This window comes from Pipistrellus kuhlii, unplaced genomic scaffold (assembly GCF_014108245.1).
Source record: "Pipistrellus kuhlii isolate mPipKuh1 unplaced genomic scaffold, mPipKuh1.p scaffold_m20_p_90, whole genome shotgun sequence".
Lineage (NCBI taxonomy): Eukaryota > Metazoa > Chordata > Mammalia > Chiroptera > Vespertilionidae > Pipistrellus > Pipistrellus kuhlii.
Genome location: NW_023425596.1, coordinates 207,943 through 228,178, shown reverse-complemented (window position 1 = coordinate 228,178; position 20,236 = coordinate 207,943). Strand labels below are relative to the sequence as shown.

At 54.2% G+C, this 20,236-nt stretch overlaps 1 protein-coding gene across 1 annotated transcript; it reads right to left on the bottom strand.

Moving 5' to 3' along the window:
• Window positions 1–508: 508 nt before the first annotated feature.
• Window positions 509–19,751, bottom strand: LOC118713929. Its single transcript, XM_036428739.2, has 9 exons — window positions 19,705–19,751; window positions 17,123–17,224; window positions 16,729–16,872; window positions 12,591–12,725; window positions 11,064–11,204; window positions 7,306–7,440; window positions 4,723–4,911; window positions 4,363–4,488; window positions 509–780 (listed from the first exon to the last, which is right to left on the bottom strand). Exons 2-9 carry the CDS (start codon window positions 17,130–17,132, stop codon window positions 524–526), a joined length of 1,137 nt encoding a protein of 378 aa, XP_036284632.1. The 5' UTR covers window positions 17,133–17,224; window positions 19,705–19,751; the 3' UTR covers window positions 509–523.
• Window positions 19,752–20,236: the final 485 nt, after the last annotated feature.

Genomic DNA, 20,236 nt, shown 5'->3' with positions numbered 1-20,236 from the left:
CCTCCGAGGGCTGTGCCCGCATCAGCTCTTCCCCCAGCCCTGTCCGCAGGAACCAAGAGAAAGGTGAGGCAGAGGCCGGAGACCAGGACACGGGCTTTATTGGACGGGAGGGACCTGGCCGGCTGGCTGCCTCCCAAAGGAAGCGAGCACACCTGCAGGGGTGAAGGGCCTTTTGGGGGGGAGACAGGAAGGGGTGGGGCTTAGGGCACCGGCACATGCTGATTGGCGGTTTCATGTAAGGCACATGATTGGGCACTTAGGGATGGGGGCTTAGGGTACTTGGCAGGTGCTGATGGGGGGTTCATGTACAGTCCATGGAAGGCGCCTGGTGAGGCGCTGAGGAATGTCCGGCCGCAGGTGCAGGTTACGTCATGTCCATCCGTTGGGGAAGGAGGATCTGTCACCAGCCTGGGGAGGAGGCTGGCCCCTTGGCTGTCTCCCCAGCTCCGGGCCCCTGGCGAGGCCTAGCGGAGGGGCGCCGGGTGCCACCAGCGCCCAGCGGAACAGGGGTGCTGGGGGGGCGCTAGGCCAGGGCCAGGGCGGCCAGCGCCACCAGCGCCCCCAGCGCGGGCAGGGCGAGGTGGGGGCCTGGCGCCGCCCCGGACCCGGACCCGGACCCGGACCCCGACCCCGACCCCCAGGAGCAGGTGTAGGCGAGGACGGCGCGCCTGCGGGAGCTGCAGCTGGGCGGGCCGGCCAGCCGCAGGCCGGGCGGGAGCGCCGCCGTCCCGTTGCACAGGTCGCGGGAGCCGCAGCCCCGCACGCTCAGGTTCCGGCCGCCTGCGGAGAGGGGGGGACGGGGACGCGGTGCGGGGTGAGGGCGCGGCCGGGGCCAGCCGCAGCCTCCACCCCAGGTCTCAGCATCCTCCGAGGCAGCAAAGGGGCCCCGCACACCCTCCCGCCCGCCCTCCGAGCGGCCTGTCCGCCAGGCCAGAGGCTGGCTGAGGTTTTGGGAAACAAAACTGTCACCCCAAATAGGAAGCATGGGCCCTGGCCGGTGTTGCTCAGTGGATAGAGCATCAGACTGAAGGGTACGGGGTTCAATTCGCTCCATCCCCAGTAGGGGGCGTGCAAGAGGCAGCCCATCAATGATTCTCTCTCATCATTGATGTTTTTCTCTTTCACCATTTCCCTTCCTCTCTGAAATCAATAAGAATATTTTTAATAGATTAATTTTTTTAAAGGACCTTGCCATATTAGCAGTCAGCAGCTGTGCGTTGCTGTGGGTTGCCCAGGACCAAACCAGAGAGGGTTGGACCTGCATTGCCACCATTTGCCCACCATCATTGCTGACATGTACACATAAGGAACTGTTTGACATTGAAATTGGGTCTCATGCCAAAACCGGTTTGGCTCAGTGGATAGAGCGTCAGCCTGCAGACTGAAGGGTCCCAGGTTTGATTCCGGTCAAGGGCATGTACCTTGGTTGTGGGCATATCCCTAGTAGGGGGTGTGCAAGAGGCAGTTGATCATAGATGTTTCTCTCTCATAGATGTTTCTAACTCTCTTTCCCTCTCTCTTCCTCTCTGTAAAAAAATCAATAAAATATAGTAAAAAAAGAAAAAGAAAGAAAGAAAGAAAGAAAGAAAGAAAGAAAGAAAGAAAGATAGATATTGTGTCTCAAAAGAACTGTTGGGCAGAAACCGGTTTGGCTCAATGGATAGAGCATCGGCTTGGGGACTGAAGGGTCCCGGGTTCGATTCCGGTCAAGGGCATGTACCTTGGTTGCGGGCATATCCCCGGTGGAGGGTGTGCAAGAGGCAGCTGATTGATGACTCTCATCGATGTTTCTAACTCTTTGTCTCTCTCCCTTCCTCTCTGTACAAAATCAATAAAATATATTTTTTTTAAAAAAAAGAAGAACTGTTGGCTCAGAAAGAAACTCACTACAGACTGATTCATATCCTCTTAGCATAACCATTATTTCTTGTCTCATTTTCGGTTCTTATAAGTGTATTCCCAGTAGGACATGATCTCACTCCTCTAGGGGAAATGGTGAACAACACAGACTGATGAACAAGAACAGACCCAGAGACAAGGAGCCCCGGGTCAGACTGTCAGACCTCAGAGGGAGGGTAGAGGAGGGTGGACATAAAGGGGAGAGATCGACCAAAGGCCTTATGTGCACACATATGAGCCTAACCAGAGGTCAAGGACAACAGGGAGGTGGGGGCATGAGTGGGGAGGGGTGGGGGATAGAAATGGGGGGATGAGGACAAATATGTGATACCTTAATCAATAAAGAAATTTTTTTTTAAAGGAAACATGGGAGGGAATGGCAGACCCCCGATTCCATGCCTTTGGGAAGCTCACTAGCGATGTTCTGGCCCTTGAGGGGGCCTGGCACAGCTGCTTCTCCTGGCACTGGGCGCCTGACCTGTGTGCTCCAGGCGTCCCTCTCCTGTGCCCAAAATTAATAAAAACCGACACTGCGAGGCCACTATGTCACACGGCCGCTCCGTGTACAACTTCCCTTGAATTCCTAGGCTTCTTCAGAGCCGTACGGTACAATACAGTGTTATATAATACCTCCCTACAACTACAAATATACAAATGCAGCCCGTTTACTGAGGTCTTGATGGGAGAGAGGAACGTGAAATGGTCTTATTTTACCAACAGAAAACGCCTCACAACAAGGGTGGGTTATTTTTCAGTCCTTGTCGTCGAGGGATGTGGCTGGAAATCCTCTCGGCTGACGTGATAAGATACCTGAGTTTGTGCTCAAAGGAACACTGGTGCAACGGGCCTGGCCACGAATGCGTGGTTTCTGGAGTTGGGCGGGGAGTGTGGGGGGTTTTCTGAACTGTTCCCTCGTATTTGTCTCTGAATGTCTCCGTAACACGAAGGCTAAGAGGACATGTAAGCATCGCAGCCTGGTGGGTCTGTGTCTCGTTTTGCCCTGGGCTGGAATAGACTTCCTCCAAGAGCCGTGTCCGTGAGGCCCTGTCCCACACCCACCCTCAGGCCCCCACCCGCTCGTACCCACGTGCACACACATCTCAGTCACACGCAGCTCCCCTGCGGTCCCCAGAGGCCCACAACGATCCACACACACACACCTGTGCCCTGGGACACACAGGCACACACACACAAAGGCACACACACAGGCACACACACACAGGCACAGAAACACACACACAGGCACACACAGGCACACACACACAGGCACACACACAGGCACACACACAGGCACACACACACAGGCACAGAAACACACAGGCACACACACACACACAGCACTGTGCTTACACCCAGGCGCCCCGCACATCGGTCCCTGAGCAATGCTGACGGAAGGCCTGCCTGCCTCACGGAAGGAAGACTTGCCCACACACAACACCACTGACCGCTGACCTTGAATCGCGTCAGTTCCGAGAGGCACACCCCCCTTAAACCCACACGTTTCGACATTTCTGAGTAGAGCTGACTTCCTGTCTCCCCACTAATATAAGGTGACCAGACGTCCCGATTTTTAACAATTTGTCCCATGTACCGTGGCATTTTAAAACAGTCCCGATTTTTTCCAGGGTGTGTGTGTGTGTGTGTGTGTGTGTGTGTATCTATATATATTCGTGCAGGGGTGGGGTCTCACCAGCCTGTCTATGGGGAGGGGACATGGGCAGTTGGCCGGCCTGCCTGCTGGTTGAACTGGTTGAGGGGACAATTTGCACATTAGCCTTTTATTATATAGGATATACAGAGTGGCCAGATTAGTATGCATTCAGAGACCATAATAATCTGGCCTCTCTCTCTCTCTCTCTCTCTCTCTCTCTATATATATATATATATATATATATATATACACACACACACACACATATATATATATATATATATATATATATATATATATAAACTAAATTAATTTAATCTGTTACTTTGTACTTTTTAAATGTGGCTGCTAGAAAAGTTTAAATTATACATGTGGCTCACACTATATTTCTTTGGGGCATCACCCATCTGGAAGTTGTAGGAATTATCTTACCGGATTTTCACAACAGCCTTAGGAATCAGGGACTACAGTTCTCCTCTCTCTCGGATGGGAAATTGAGGCACCGAGAGGCAGATCTGGGGTTGGACCCCAGGCAGCCTGGCCCCCGGCCTGCTGTATGCCCTCTGCTTTCCCCCCTCTCTCATGGACTCGCTTCTTCCTCACGAAACCCTGGGGGGGGGGGGGGAGGGTGTTCCCAGTTCTCCCATTTACCGGATGGGAAAACTGAGGCTCCACGGGACGAAGCCACTCATCTCTGGTCACACAGCGGAAATGACAGAGGAGGGCCCCGAACCCAGCCCGCCTCGTGCCAGAGCCGTGCGCGCGGGCTCGCTCACACACACACACGTGTTCACACCAGACACGCACGTTACCTCCTTCAGACACCAGGTCCAGCTGGACACACGTGATCTCCCCACGGGGGCACTGCACGTACAGGGAGGAGTCGCAGGGCCCTGGGAGGCCGCCGGCACAGGTGGGACACAGGAACCTGGTCAGGGGGCGGGCGGCGGGCGGCGCTGCGGAGGAGGAGGAGGAGGACGGGGTCAGCGGGCGGACCGGGGCGCTAGGGCCCGCCCTGCAGCCTGGGCTCCGCCCCAAGGAGCAGGGTCAGTGCCCTCGGGCAGCCTGGTTGGGGCAAGGGGGTTACCTGATGCTCCCGCCCGCCCGCCCGCCCGCCTTCTTCAACCAGGACTCACTCCTCCACGCACCCCCGCAGCCCCCCCCCCCGGCCGCTGGCGTCCGGGGCAGCGTACCCGGAGGCGCGGGCTCCTGGCAGCTGCCTTGGCAGCAGGTGGTGTTGACCCAGTAGCCCAGACCGGCGCTGAGGGTCAGGCCAGAGGCACCGGGCTGGTCCGATCTGCAGTCCTCGGCGGCCACGCAGGAGCCGTTTCTCCAGGAGACAGAGTCCCCGCCCCCTACGGCTGGAGAGATTTGGAAGCGGGTTTGGAAGAAGAGCAATCACAAGCCGGCAGGCCCCCGGCGGGTCATCGCTGGCGTTCAGACTGCCTGAGGTCACCCTGATGCACACAGACCTGTCCTTGTGCATCCAGACGCAGCTCAGAGCCGTCCTCCCGCCTCCGCCCCTAGGGTTCCAGTCAGCAGGTGGCTCTGGTTCTGAGGTGTCTCAGCAGCCTGCCTGTGAGCACCCCGTCCCCTTAGCCAGGGCTTCTCGGGGACCCCGTGCCCGCCCGGTCCCCCGTCCTTACTATTCCCAACCATGCTGCAGGCATTCCTGTTTACACTACTTCTGTGTCTCTTAAAATTTATACCACAGACAGACTGCTTTCTGGTTCAACTCTTCCCTCAGCAGGAAGGTCCGGCTCCAGTAGACTTCAAGATGGCCCCACTGTGTCTCCCATCCCACACGGTTTTGTGTTTTTTGCAGCATGACCTTACCCCTGCTGCATCCAGAGGTGCAATCTCTTTCCTCATTCCTGAACCCTGGGCTGGCCTCATGACTGCCTCTGACGCGCAGACCGTGGCGGTTCCGGGCTTCACCTTAAGAAGCAGCCGGTAGCCCTGGCCGGTGTGGGTGGAGCATCAGCCCACTCCCCGAAGGGTCTCAGGTTTGATTCCTGGTCAAGGGCACATGCCTGAGCTACAGGTTCAAGACCTGGCCTCGGAATGGGCATGTTCAAGTAGGCAACCAGTTGATGTGTCTCTCTCACATTTATATATATATATATATATATATATATATATATATATATATATATAGAGAGAGAGAGAGAGAGAGAGAGAGAGAGAGAGAGAGATATTGAGATATATTGATATAAATACAATATATATATATTCCTCTCTCCTTTCCCCCTCTCTCTCTTCCCCATCCCTCCCTCCCTCCCTGTCTTCCACTCTTTCTAAAAATCAATGGAAAGCCCTAACCAGTTTGGCTCAGTGGATAGAGCATCAGCCTGCGAACTGAAGGGACCCAGGTTCGATTCTGGTCAAGGGCATGTATGTACCTTGGTTGTGGGCACATCCCCAGTTGGGGTGTGCAGGAGGCAGCTGATGGATGTTTCTCTCTCATGGATGTTTCTAACTCTCTATCCCTCTCCCTTCCTCTGTAAAAATCAATAAAATATATTTTAAATAAATAAATAAATAAACAGATAGATAGATAGATATCAACGGGAAAAAATACCCTTGGGTGAGGATTAAAAACTGAAATAAAGTAAGTTGAAGAGGCTGGTTTTCACTTCTTCCTCCTTGGAAGCCGGACACCACACTGAAAGAAGCTCAGCCAGGCTTGGGGGCCCGGTGGAGAGAGGGGGTGGGAGGTGGGAGGTGAGAGGCTGACGTGAACGCTCCACCCCCGGTGAGCTCCCAGCTGACTGCAGCCACCTCGGTGGCTCAGCCTTCACGCCAGGAGCAGAGCAGAGCGGCCCCAACGAGCCGGGGCAGCCCACAGAATGCTGGGAAATAATAAACCGTATTTTGTGCCATGAAGGATTTTTTAAAATTGTGGTTAAAAACAAACACACATAATATGAAATGTATAGAGTCTTAACCTCTTTAAGTGTACAGTTTAGCAGTGTTAACTGCATTAATATCGTGAAGCTGGTCTCTAGAAGGACTTCATTTGGCAAAACTAAAACGCTTTACGCATCCAATAGCAACGCCCCATTCCCCTCTCCCCCGGCAGCTACTTTCTGTTTCCATGGTCTCGTCTAGATCCTCATATAAGTGAAATCATGTAGTATTTGTCCTTTTACACTATATATATAAAAGTCACTACTCTGTTGTTTCTTTCCTTTTTTTTTTTTTTTTTTTTTTTTTTTTTTTTTTTTGCCAAAATTGAGCACCGAACTATTTTTCTATTACATTATGTCCTTTCAGGTGCACAACATGGTGATGAGATGTTTACGTGCCTTACAAGGCGATCACCTCTGTGAGTCCAGTGCCCACCCGGCACCTTACAGCGTCATTACAGTGAGAGTGGCCCTGTTCCCTGGGCTGTACTTCACACCCCACGGCTGTTTTAATGACTTGGTTGGCACTTCCTGGTCCCGTCACCTTTACCCCAGCCCCAGCCTCCCTCCCACCTGACAGCCACAATGTGCTCTGTGTCTGCGGGTTTGTTTCTGTTCTGTTCGTCGAGCCCCTGTGCTAGTTGACGTAGTATTCAGCAGTAAATACTAAACTGTGGCATCGGATGTCAACTCACATCCTCCCCTGCCACCGGCCTGTCCTCCGCGGGCAGGAGGAGGCCGCTGTGGGTCCGTACGGCAGCAGCCGGGGGGCAGGGAGAGGCCTGGCTGTGCCCAGGCCCCGCCCTGCCCCCTCCCAGCCCGTCCGGGGGGTGGGGGGGCGCTCACCCAGGACGCCCGCCGCCTGGAGGCAGTAGTTCCTCTCCACCGGGCAGGAGAGTGGGTGGCAGTGGCCGCTGTCTGAGCAGGTGAAGCAGGTGGTGGTGGCCTTGGCTTTGCTGCGGGTGGAAGCTGCTTGGGAAACTGGAAAGAGAGGAAGGTGAGCTGCTGGAGGACAGTGTGTGTGTGTGTGTGTGTGTGTGTGTGTGTGTGAGAGTATATGTGTGTAGGACGTGTGTGTGTGTGTGAGTGTGTGTGTGTGAGTATGTGTGTGTGAGTGTATGTGAGTGTGTGTGTGAGTGTGTATGTGTGTGTAGGATGTGTGTGTGTGTGAGTGTGTGTGTGTGTGTGAGTGTGTGTGAGTGTGTGTGTGTGAGTGTGTGTGTGTGAGTGTATGTGAGTATGTGTGTGTGAGTGTGTATGTGTGTGTAGGATGTGTGTGTGTGTGAGTGTGTGTGAGTGTGTGTGTGTGAGTGTGTGTGAGTGTGTGTGTGTGAGTGTGTGTGTGTGAGTGTATGTGAGTATGTGTGTGTGAGTGTGTATGTGTGTGTAGGATGTGTGTGTGTGTGAGTGTGTGTGAGTGTGTGTGTGTGAGTGTGTGTGTGAGTATGTGTGTGTAGGATGTGTGTGTGTGAGTGTGTGTGTATGTGTGTGTGAGTGTGTGTGAGTGTGTGTGTGAGTATATGTGTGTAGGACATGTGTGTGTGTGAGTGTGTGTGTGTGAGTATGTGTGTGTGAGTGTGTGTGAGTGTGTGTGTGTGTGTGTGTGTGTGAGTGTGTGTGTGTATGTGTGTGTGAGTATGTGTGTGTGAGTGTGTGTGAGTGTGTGTGTGAGTGTGTGTGTGTGAGTATGTGTGTGTAGGATGTGTGTGTGTGTGTGAGTGTGTGTGTGAGTGTGTGTGTGTAGGATGTGTGTGTGTGTGAGTGTGTGTGTAGGACGTGTGTGTGTGAGTGTGTGTGAGTGTGTGTGTGAGTGTGTGTGTGTGAGTGTGTGTGTGTGAGTATGTGTGTGTAGGATGTGTGTGTGTGTGAGTGTGTGTGTGAGTGAGTGTGTGTGAGTGTGTGTGTGTGAGTGTGTGTGTGTGAGTGTGTGTGTGAGTATGTGTATGTAGGATGTGTGTGTGTGTGTGTGAGTGTGTGTGTGTGAGTGTGTGTGTGTGAGTGTGTGTGTGTGAGTGTGTGTGTGTGTGAGTGTGTGAGTGTGTGTGTGTGTGAGTGTGTGTGTCTGTGTGTGAGTGTGAGTGTGTGTGTGTCTGTGTGTGTGTGTCTGTGTGTGTCCATGTTTCCAGCAAGGCGTGGGGTGCTTGGATATAGGCTGGCACATAGACATGAACGTTTGTGGATGTTAGCCTATTTCAGCGTATCTGTGGATATTTTGTGCTTTTATTTTATCTTTTTTTTAATGTTTTTATTGATTTCAGAGAGGAAGGGAGAGGGAGAGATGGGAACATCAATGATGAAAGAGAATCATTGATTGGCTGCCTCCTGCACGCCCCCTACTGGGGATGGAGCCCACAGTGTGTCCGGACCTGGATGGAACCTGGGACCTTCAGGCCCTTGGCCAGTGCTCCATCCACTGAGCCAAACCGACTAGGGCTGCTTTGTGCATGTTGTCCCGTCTCTTTCCCGGTCCGCATGTGTGGGTCTGGATCTGACAGCCGCTGTGTCCTCGCACGGATATACGTCCGGAGGAACTGCGTATGCAGACGTCCCCCAGCCACGTTCCAGCATGGCAATCCCATCTTCCCCTTTTCCTTTCCAGATTTACCTCCCCCGCCCCATTGCGATCAGTAATTTAAGTCACTGCTTGGTTTTGAAAAGTAAAACTCCACCCTAGCCAGTTTGGCGCAGCGGATAGAGCGTCGGCCTGCGGACTGAAGGGTCCCAGGTTCGATTCCGGTCAAGGGCATGTACTTTGGTTGCAGGCACATCCCCAGTGGGGGATGTGCAGGAGGCAGCTGATCGATGTTTCTCTCTCATTGGTGTTTCTAACTCTCTCTCCCTCTCCCTTCCTCTCGGTGAAAAAATCAATAAAAGCTGAAACCGGTTTGGCTCAGTGGATAGGGCACTGGCCTGTGGACTGAAAGGTCCCAGGTTCGATTCCGGTCAAGGGCATGTGCCTTGGTTGCGAGAACATCCCCCGTAGGGGGTGTGCAGGGGGACAGCTGGTCGATGTTTCTCTCTCATCGCTGTTTCTAACTCTCTCTCCCTCTCTGTAAAAAATCAATACAATGTGTATTTTTAAAAATCAATAAAAACATATATTTAAAAAAGAGAGGAAGACAAGTAGAACTCCTAGCAGCTGGAATCTGAGGAAGCGAAAGTAGGAATGTTCCCTTTTCGCTGCAGATTCAGCAGAGAGAGCGTCTGCCCCGCAGAACCGCCCTCGGCCTGCGATTTCCAGCCAAAGCGCCTCCCATGCTGGCGCTGAGGACAGGGGCCGCCGAGGCTGGCAGGTCCCTCCCTCCCCCGGGAGGCCCGCATTCGGATCAGGCGCCCCCTTAGAGAGCCAGCGCCCCGGGAGCTCCACCCAGGGACACCCCTCTTTCCTGGGAGACAGAAATCCCCGCCGGCGCCTGCCTTACGCCCAGGGAGCCAGCGGCCATCGTCTTCGTTCACAGGCAGGAACGTGAAAGGAGGAAGGAAGAGACCCGGGTGAGGTCTCTCACACTCTTACAGGACAGGACGTTCCTGGTGAGGCATGCGTGCTCCTCTCCAGGCCTGCTCTGAGTACCAGGATATACATGTGGGTGTTTGCCCTCACCGGTGTGGCTCAGTGGATAGAGCTTCGGCCTGTGGACTCGGGGGTCCCAGGTTCTTCTCATCGATGTTTCTAGCTCTCTATCCCTCTCCCTTCCTCTTCCTCTCTGTAAAAGATCAATACAATATATATCTTTAAAAAAAAATAATTGCCGAAACCGGTTTGGCTCAGTGGATAGAGCGTCGGCCTACGGACTGAAAGGTCCAGGGTTCGATTCCAGTGAAGGGCATGTACATTGGTTGCAGGCACATCCCTGGTGTGGGGGGTGCAGGAGGCAGCTGGTTGATGTCTCTCTCTCTCATCGATGTTTCTAGCTCTCTCTCTCCTCTCCCTTCCTCTCTGTAAAAAATCAATAAAATATATATTTTTAAAAATAAATAAAAATAAAAATAATAATAAATGTGGGTATTTGAGGATGTGTGGCTATGTGCCAATGGGATTTTCTCTTCTGGGTAAGTCAGGTGGTGTGTGTGTGTGTGTGTACATGTATGTATGTGTGTGTGTGCGTGTGCATGTGTGTATGTGTGTATGTGGGTATGTGGGTGTGGGTATGGGTGCATGTGTGTGTGAGGGGGTGGGGTGTGAGTGGGTGTGTATGTGTGTGTATGTGTGTGTGGGGTGTGTGTGAGGTGTGTGTATGGGTGTGAGTGTGTGTATGTGTGTGTGTGTGTGTGGGTGGGTATGGGTGCATGTGTGTGTGAGGGGGGTGGGGTGTGAGTGGGTGTGTATGTGTGTGTATGTGTGTGGGGTGTGTGTGTGGGGTGTGTGTATGGGTGTGAGTGTGTGCATGTGTGTGTGTGCATGTGTGTGTGAGTGTGTGTGTGCGCGTGTGTGTGTATGTGTGTGTGGTGTGTGCACGCTCATGAACATGAGTGGTTACACTCGCTGGGAACATTGTGTAGGAGGAGGGGGAGCCCCGGGAACAGACAGGATCGGGAAGGAAGTGGGGGTGGGGTAAGAGGGAGGGCGGGGAGGGGAGGGTCCCGGAAGTCAGGGTTCACAGCACCTGGCCGGGTGGTTAGGTCCTCGGAGCGGCACTCAGGCGGGGTCGTGAGGCGAAACCCAAACGCTTCGGGGCCCAGCATGCTGTTCGCTGGCAGGCGGCACAGCGCCGGCGTGGCACAGCCCTGGAGCACCGGGGGCCCCCCTGCAGAGGGGAACAGAGGGCGTCGGGGGCTCAGGGCCTGGACGCCTCCTGGAGGTCTGTCTGTGTCTCTGTGCCATTCACTCTCCAGCATCCCTGGTCACCTCGTGCTGTTCCTTCACACCCATCGCCTACAGCTCTGTCCTGGGGCAGCTGGCCACGAGGCGGGGCCTCGGGGCCTCCCGGTGCTGTCCGTGGCCTCTGTGTGTGGCAACAAGGCCCTTCGGAGGCCCCGGGCCACCGTGCTGCCGGGGCAGGAGCCAGGCCACTCTCTCTGTCAGTTGGGTGGCTTCACGGTTAGTGCATCACCTGGTCAGTCTAGCCTAAGCCTTTTGCTCCAAAAGCCCCTGCTCCAACCATTTGCAGAAAGTGGGGATTTTAAAACACCTTCGAGCCCTAGCCGTTTTAGCTCAGTGGACAGAGTGTCGGCCTGGGGACTCAAGGGTCCCAGGTTTGATTCCCATCAAGGGCAGTATCTTAGTTGTGAGCACATTCCCAATAGGGGCTGTGCAGGAGGTGGCTGATCGATGTTTCCCTCTCATTGATGTTTCTAATTCTATCCCTCTCCCTTCCTCTCTGTGAAAAGTCAATAAAATAAATAAATGAACAAATAAGTAAATAAAATAAAATACCTCCGCAAATTCTTTGAAACATCAAGAGATGAGGACCTGCCCTAGCCGGTTTGGCTCAGTGGACAGAGCTTCGGCTTGTGGACTCGAGGGTCCCGGGTTCAATTCTAGTCAAGGGCATGTACCTTAGTTGCAGGCACATCCCCAGTGGGGAGTGTGCAGGAGGCAGCTGATCGATGTTTCTCTCTCATCGATGTTTCTCTCCCTCTCCCTTCCTCTCTGTAAAAATCAATAAAATATATATTAAATATAAATATGCCTCCTCCTTTTAAGCCACATGGACCTTTGTGACTGGTCCAGCCAGGAAAGCCCGACAGACGGGCCCTGGTGTGACTCCCAGAGCGAGGCTGCCAGAGGCCATGCCGCCGCCACTTGGTGGCTGGCTTGCTTGTTCTCCACGTCTGCAGCCCCAGGTAGAGAGGGCGGCAGCCATGACGGCAGGAAGCCCAAGCTCGCCAAGGCGGAGAGACCACACGGCAAGCCCCCCACCCCCTTCCCCACCCCCCTCCACCGTCCCACAGCTGCCCTCCGCCACCTCCTGACTGCAACCACCGAGAGGCCCAGAACGGTACCGCTGGGCCCCTCCTGACGCCTCAGCCCACGGAGACCACACGTGCTCATGGAACGGCGGTGGATGTGTTTAAGTCACTGGCCTGGCAGAGGATTTGCTCAGGAGCCATAGTGACCCGCGCACGCACGCAGACGGACCCCAGCCCTTCCCTGCGCAGCGGGAGGAGGGCGGGCCGTGCGGGAGCCTTACCTCGCGTCCATGTGCCCCGGAGGGTGGCACACACGGTCTGGGGGCCGGTGCAGCTCAGGACCGAGAGGGAGTCGCAGGGGGTGGAACCGCTCCCGGAGCAGAAAGGACACTTCACCCCGTTGGGCGGGGCCCCGCCTGGGGGGAGGGGGCACGGTCAGGGCGGGATGGGGCTGAGGGACACGTCCGCAGCCCTGGTCCTGCCGCCTCCGCCCGCCAAAGCCCACAGCATTCTCCTCCAGAGCGGGGCCAGCTGGCCTCGGCCACCTCCTTCCGGCCCCTGAGGGCTCATTCCGAGGAAAGGACCCTCAGGGCCCTTGGATTCATCCCACAAACATTTCTCGGGTGCCTCCCGTGGACCAGGCCCCGCTCTGGAGACACAGCGCCGGCCTTCCCTTAAAGACCTCCCGTTGCAAAAGGGATTAAGAAGGGATCCTGCTATTTTGGGTTTTGAGGTCTTGTGGTATTCTGCAAAAGAGTGGATGGAACTGTGGCTTCAGCTTCTCCACCGTCTGACTAATGCTGAGAGCTTTCTTAGACACTGAAGAGGAAGCTGTTGGAAGCATATTTCTCATGAGTCAAAACTAAGCCATGAGGCATGTTCGTGTGGCCTTCTATTGAAATATCGGCCAGTACCAGGAAAGGAGACTAAAAATGGACCATGGCCCTAACCGGTTTGGCTCAGTGGATAGAGCGTCGGCCTGCGGACTCAAGGGTCCCAGGTTCAATTCCGGTCAAGGTTGTGGGCACATACCTTGGGGGAGGGGGGGAGGGGGGTGCAGGAGGCAGCTGATCCATGTTTCTCTGTCATCAATGTTTCTAATTCTCTATCCCTCTCCCTTCCTCTCTGTAAAAATCAATAAAATAAATGTTTTTAAAATAAATGAAAAAGAACCGTAACTGTGAACAGTGCTGCCCACCCCAGTGCTGTCCACATGTGGAGCATGTGGAAGGCGGCTCGTTCCTTTAGGGATGTGCTGTGAGTGTAAGACACACCCTCATTTCAGAGGCTTAGTGTGAAAAAGAATGTGGAATTTTTCATGAGGAATGTTGGATTGACTACATATGTGCTGAAATGTTTTAGGTGTGGCACATTAAATAAAATATATTTTTAAAATTAATTTCACCCATTTCTTTGTAACCTTTTTTTAAATCCTCACCCGAGCACGAGCTTAGAGAGAGGAAGGGAGAGGGAGAAACATCGATGTGAGAGAAAAGCCAGCACCAGCTGCACTCAATCTGGGCCCGACCGGAGATTGAACCACAACTCAGGTGCGGGCCCCACCGGGGACAACGCTCAACCAACTGAGCCATCCTGGCCGGGCTCTTTGAGACTTTTTGGTTTGGCTCCTGGAAAACCTTTCATTACATCCTATATAATAAAGAGGTCATATGCAAATTGACCATCACTCCAACACGCAAGATGGCCACCCCCATGTGGTCAATGATGGCGGCTCCCATATGGACACAAGATGGCCACCACAAGATGGCCAGCAGGGGAGGGCAGTTGTGGGTGATCAGGCCAACAGGGGAGGGCAGTTGGGAAGGACCAGGTCTGCAGGGGAGGGCAGTTAGGGACAATCAGGCTGGCAGGGGAGGAAAGTTGGGGGTGACCAGGCCAGCAGGGAAGGGTAGTTAGAGGCAATTGGGCTGTCAGGGGAGCAGTTAGGCATCAATCATGCTGGCAGGGGAGTGGTGAGGGGTTGATCAAGCTGGCAGGCAGAAGCAGTTAGGGGGTGGGCAATGTTAAAATATGTACACAGATAATAATTTAATAAAAAATAAAAATAAAATAAAATAATAATAAAAATTAAAAAAAAAAAGAAGCAGGTGCAATCAGGCAGGCAAGCAGGCAAGCAGTTGGAAGCCAGCAGTCCTGGATTGTGAAAGGAATGTCCGACTGCCCTCGAGGGGTCCCAGATTGGAGAGGGTGCAGGCTGGTCTGAGGGACACACACCACCCCTGTGCATGAATTTTGTGCACCGAGCCTCTAGTATACAGATAACTTTCTATTTCACTGGACGGAGCTGCTGTTGGTCCTCTGCCAAGGGGAGGGTGGCTCAGTTGGTTGAGCGTCGTCTGGTGCACCAAAAAGGCTGGGGGGTTGATCCGGTCAGGGCACATGCCTAGGCTGCCAGTTTGATCCCCACTCCGGTGGGCACAGGAGGATCGATGTTTCTCTTTCATATCCATGTTTCTCTCTCCCCCTTCCTCTCTCCCAAAAATAAATAAAAACATATCCTCAGGTGGCCGAGACCGGTTTGGCTCAATGGATAGAGCGTCGGCTTGGGGACTGAAGGGTCCCGGGTTTGATTCTGGTCAAGGGCATGTACCTTGGTTGCGGGCATATCCCCAGTAGGAGGTGTGCAAGAGGCAGCTGATTGATGACTCTCTCTCATCGATGTTTCTAACTCTCTATCTCTCTCCCTTCCTCTCTGTACAAAATCAATAAAAATGTATTTAAATAAACAAATAAATAAACAAACAAACAAATAAATAAAAACATATCCTCAGGTGAAGATTTAAAAAGACAATTACTAAGTATTTCGAGGTAGTCCCTTTGATCCTTCTCTACTCATAGTAGTTTTGTTCAAAGCAGTTTCAATCAAAACTGCCGTTTTAGCCCTAGCCGGTTTGGCCTGCAGACTGAAGGGTCCCGGGTTTGATTTCAGTCAAGGGCACATGCCCAGGTTGTGTGCTTGATCCCCAGTAGGGGGGCGTGAAGAAGGCAGCCAATCAATGATTCTTTCTCATCATTGATGTTTCTCTCTCTCTCTCTCTCTCTCTCTCTCTCTCCCTTCCTCTCTAAAATCAATAAAAAATGCTTAAAAAAAAAAACACTGACATTTTATATTCTTTGTTGTTGTTCTTAATCCTCACCTGAGAGTTTTTTCCATTGCTTTTTAGAGAGAGTAGAAAGGAAGGAGGGGGAAAGAGAAAGAGATAGAGGAGAGAGAGAGAGAGAGAGAGAGAGAGAGAGAGAGAGAGAGAGAGAGAAGAAGAAGAAGAAGAAGAAGAAGAAGAAGAAGAAGAAGAAGAAAGGAAGGAAGGAAGGAAGGAAGGAAGGAAGGAAGGAAGGAAGGAAGGAAGGAAGGAAGGAAGGAAGGAAGAAAAAAGAAAGAGAAAGAAACATCAATGTGAGAGACACATCAATTGGTTGCCTCCTGCGTGCTTCCTGACTGGGCCAGGGATCGAACCTGCCACCCAGGTACATCCGCTTGACCAGAACTCAAACCCCAGACCCTTCAGGGTGCAGGCCAACTCTCTAACCCCCGCGACCTCCTGGTTCGCCAGCCGAGGCCCGGTGCATTACATCCTGAATGGCACGCCCACCTTTCCCCTTGGCCTTGGGTGTTGTTTGGTCGAGGTGCACCGCGTAGGAGGAGGGACACCCCAGGAGTTTGAAAGGATGGCTCGTCGCCCCACGTGTGGAGCTCTCCGGCCGCCCCATGGCTACCCCCGCCCAATGCCAATCCCTTCTTTGAAGAAATCACCGAGCCACAGAAAGCAGTCTTTGTCACCGCTCAGGGCCAGGTCTAGAGTGAGGCCAGCTGGGTGCTCACTGTCAAGGTCGTGGGAGGGCGGAGTCAGTGCGTGCGCGTGAGCACGTCCTTAAATCCTGCACCCGGGCACCCCGCTGGCTCGCCCCCCCTGGGCCTGCGACCACCCATAACTCGCTTTCTGGGGAGCCCCTCTCCGGAGAACTGAAGGTCTGGGGCTTCTCTCCAGCCCCCAATGGCTCATCAACCACAGCCACCCTTAATGGAGGGCCTGCTACGTGCCAGCTGGGTGGTGGATGCGCCCTCTGTGAAACCTGGCTCACACCCATTTTCCGGATGGGAAGACCGAGGCTCTCCTTGCTCTAAGGCACATGTGTCAAACACAAGGCCCGCGGGCCAAATCCATCCTGCCAGGCCTTGCAATGTGGCCCGCACCGCGCTGTCATCACTGCACTCTGCTGCGTTTCCATCACAATGACAGTTTATGACTGTTCAGTAAACCATTCGGCCCGTGATTTAGGCTGGATTTTAGATTTTGGCCCCTTCTCTGATTGAGTTCGACACCCCTACTCTAAGGAGCCAGGCGGAGCTTGAAACGGAGGCCAGGTTCCCAGGGCACTCCGCCCAGCGGCGGGACAAACCTGCTGGTGGGGCGACCAGGCTGCAGTTGTTGTCACAGCAGGCCGCGCTGAGAACCGAGCCGGGGGCGTAGGTCAGGGCTAGGACGCCTTCCCGGCATTCCTGCGGGGCCACGCACGACCCGTTCTTGATGAAGATCTCGTTCTCTGAGGGTAGAGGTGGAGGAGGGGAGATTAGAGACACCCCCAGGCCCTCCCGGGGGTCAGTCTGGGGCCTCACCTGGTGTTGAGACCGCCCCTTCCAGCCCACCCCCCCCCCCACACACACACACACAGCACTGAGCTGAGAGGTGAGGCAGAGCTGGGAGCCTCCAGTCCCAGGGAGGCTCACCCAGGACCCCCTCCGGCCCTGCCACCCCCTCCCCCCGCCTCTCCGCCCAGCCCGGTCGGCCTCTACCCAGCTGCATCTGGCGGAACAGGCAGGAGGCCTTGGCGGGAGGACAGACGGTCTCTCTGCAGGTTCCTGGGAAGGAGCAGGCTGGGCACGTCGTGGCAGCCCCTGTGGGGAGACGGGGCTGATCAGACCTGCTGTTTGAGGAGCGAGAGGAGGGAGGACACACACTCACACACACTCACACACACACTCACACACACACTCACACCCCTACACACACACACACACCTATACACACACACCCCCTACACACACACACACCCCTACACACAGACACACCTACACACACACACCCCTACACACACACACACATACACACACACACTCACACAAACACACACACACCTATACACATACATACACACACACACCCCTACACACACACACACACTCACACACACATACCCCTACACACACACACCCCTACACACACACACACACACACCTATACACACACACCCCCTACACACACACACACACCTATACACACCCCTACACACACACACCCCTACACACACACACCCCTACACACACACACACATACACACACTCACACAAACACACACACACACCTATACACATACATACACACACACACCCCTACACACACACACACTCACACACACACACCCCTACACACACACACCCCTACACACACACACACACACACACACCTACACACACACCCCTACACACACACCCCTACACACACACACACACACACCTACACACACACCCCTACACACACACACCCCTACACACACACACCCCTACACACACACACACATACACACACTCACACAAACACACACACACACCTATACACATACATACACACACACACCCCTACACACACACACTCACACACACACACCCCTACACACACACACCCCTACACACACACACACACACACCTACACACACACCCCTACACACACACACCCCTACACACACACACACACACACCTACACACACACCCCTACACACACACACACACACACACCCCTACACACACACACACTCACACACACACACCCCTACACACCCCTACACACACACACACACACACACACACACACACCTACACACACACACACACACACACACCTACACACACATACACACACAGAACAGGACTAGGCTGGGTGGGAGCAGGTAGGGCTGTTGGGAGAAGATCAGGGAGCATCTTCCGGGAGGTGCAGAGGCTGGGGGCGTGGAGGTGGAGTTAGCACCAGGGAGCGGGAGCTGCTGGCCGTCTCCACCCGACCCTCCAGCTCTGCTGTGGACCCGCAAAGCCCAGAAAGAAACTTAAGAATGAAAGAGTGGAATTCTCCTTCTTAGGCTGGGCTGGGGAGAATCACCTCTGTCCAGTCAGCCTTCTTACTTGTAAAAAAAAATAATAATAAAATAAAATATATAGTGCCTTAAAGAGGCACTATATTATTACTAAAAATTATATATCTAATATATATAAATTTTTATATATGTTTATATAATAAAGAGGCACTATATTATTCCTATATATATTTTTATTTATATAAATTGATTTCTGAGAGGAAGGGAAGAGAGGGAAACAGCCACGATGAGAGAGAATCATTGCCCGGCGGCCTCCTGCGCGCCCCACACTGGAGGACGAGCCGGCAGCCCAGGAGTGGAACCGTGACCTCCTGGTTCATAGGCCGACGCTCGACCCCTGAGCCAGGCCCGGCCGCCAGGCTCCTTCTCCGCCTCAGAGAGGCCCCGGGCTCTTCCGAGAAGCGTTTCTTTTTCCAAGAAGCTTTCAGGCTCCGGGAAGCACGGCCTGAACACGGTGGCCTGTCTCTCGCCTCCTCCCGGGGCGGAGGGCACTGGAGCCGGGCGACTGACAGCCTCACCCAAGGTCACACACAAGCCCCGCCCGGGTCCCGCCGCCCCATTCCCAGCCCCGCCCCGGGGCCCTTCAGAACCAGAAGGGCCCACGGAAGGCGAGGGAAGGGAAGAGTAACAATTACCCCTGAGAGCAGACAGGGCCCGATACTGTTCTGAGCTCTTAAAAAGTTCCTCAGCCCTCACCGGCCTGGCTCAGGGGATGGAGCGTGGGCCTGCAGACCAAGGAGTTCCGGGTTCGATTCCGGTCAAGGGCATGCACCTTGGTTGCAGGCACATCCCCAGTGCGGGGTGTGCAGGAGGCAGCTGGTCGATGATTCTCTCTCATCGATGTTTCTAACTCTCTGTCCCTCTCTCTTCCTCTCTGTTAAGAATCAATAAAATATATTTAAAAAAAAAAAAAAGTTCCTCAAACATCAATTCAGTGAATGCCCCCAGAGCCCCCTGCGGCAGGTCATCACCGCCCTGACCTCACAGCGAGGGAGCTGAAGCTCGGAGGTTAAGTGGCTCAGGCCCAGGGTCGCGGCCCGGAAGGGTCAGAGGCAGGATAGGAACCCAGGCAGCCGGCTCCAGAGCCGTGCCTGCGCCCTCCCTCCCTCCTCCCGCTGCCTCTGGGAGGCAGAAGGCAGAGGTGGAGGGAGCTGGGGCTCAGGCTCAGAACCCACCGCCCACGGGATGGGGCCCCTCGCTCTCCCGGGGACCCCACACAGCGGCCTACCTGGGGGGGCGGCCAGCGCCCCGAGGAGCACCAGAGCAGGGAGGAGCCGGAGCATGGTCCCGGCCGGAGAGCAGGAAGCAGGATGCGGGTGTCCTGGCCTTTTATCCCAGGTCCTGGGCTGGGGCGGCAGCCCATGGGGAGGGAAGGCAAACAGGCCGGGCGATAGCAGCCGCACCCGCCATCCTGGCCCAGGGGTCACCTGGGAGGGAGGGGCGTAGGGAGCACGGAGATGGGGAGACTGAGTTCTAAGCGGCGCTGAGTGGGAGAATCCCCCCACTCAGCTATGGCTACTCAGTGAAGCCACAGAAGGAGAATGAGTTTTGTTGTTATTATTATTATCACTATCATTTTTTTTAAATATATATTTTATTGATTTTTCACAGAGAGGAAGGAAGAGGGATAGAGAGCTAATAGAAACGTCGATGAGAGAGAAACATCGACCAGCTGTCCCCCTGCACACCCCCTACGGGGGATGTTCTCACAACCAAGGTACATGCCCTTGACCGGAATCGAACCTGGGACCTTTCAGTCC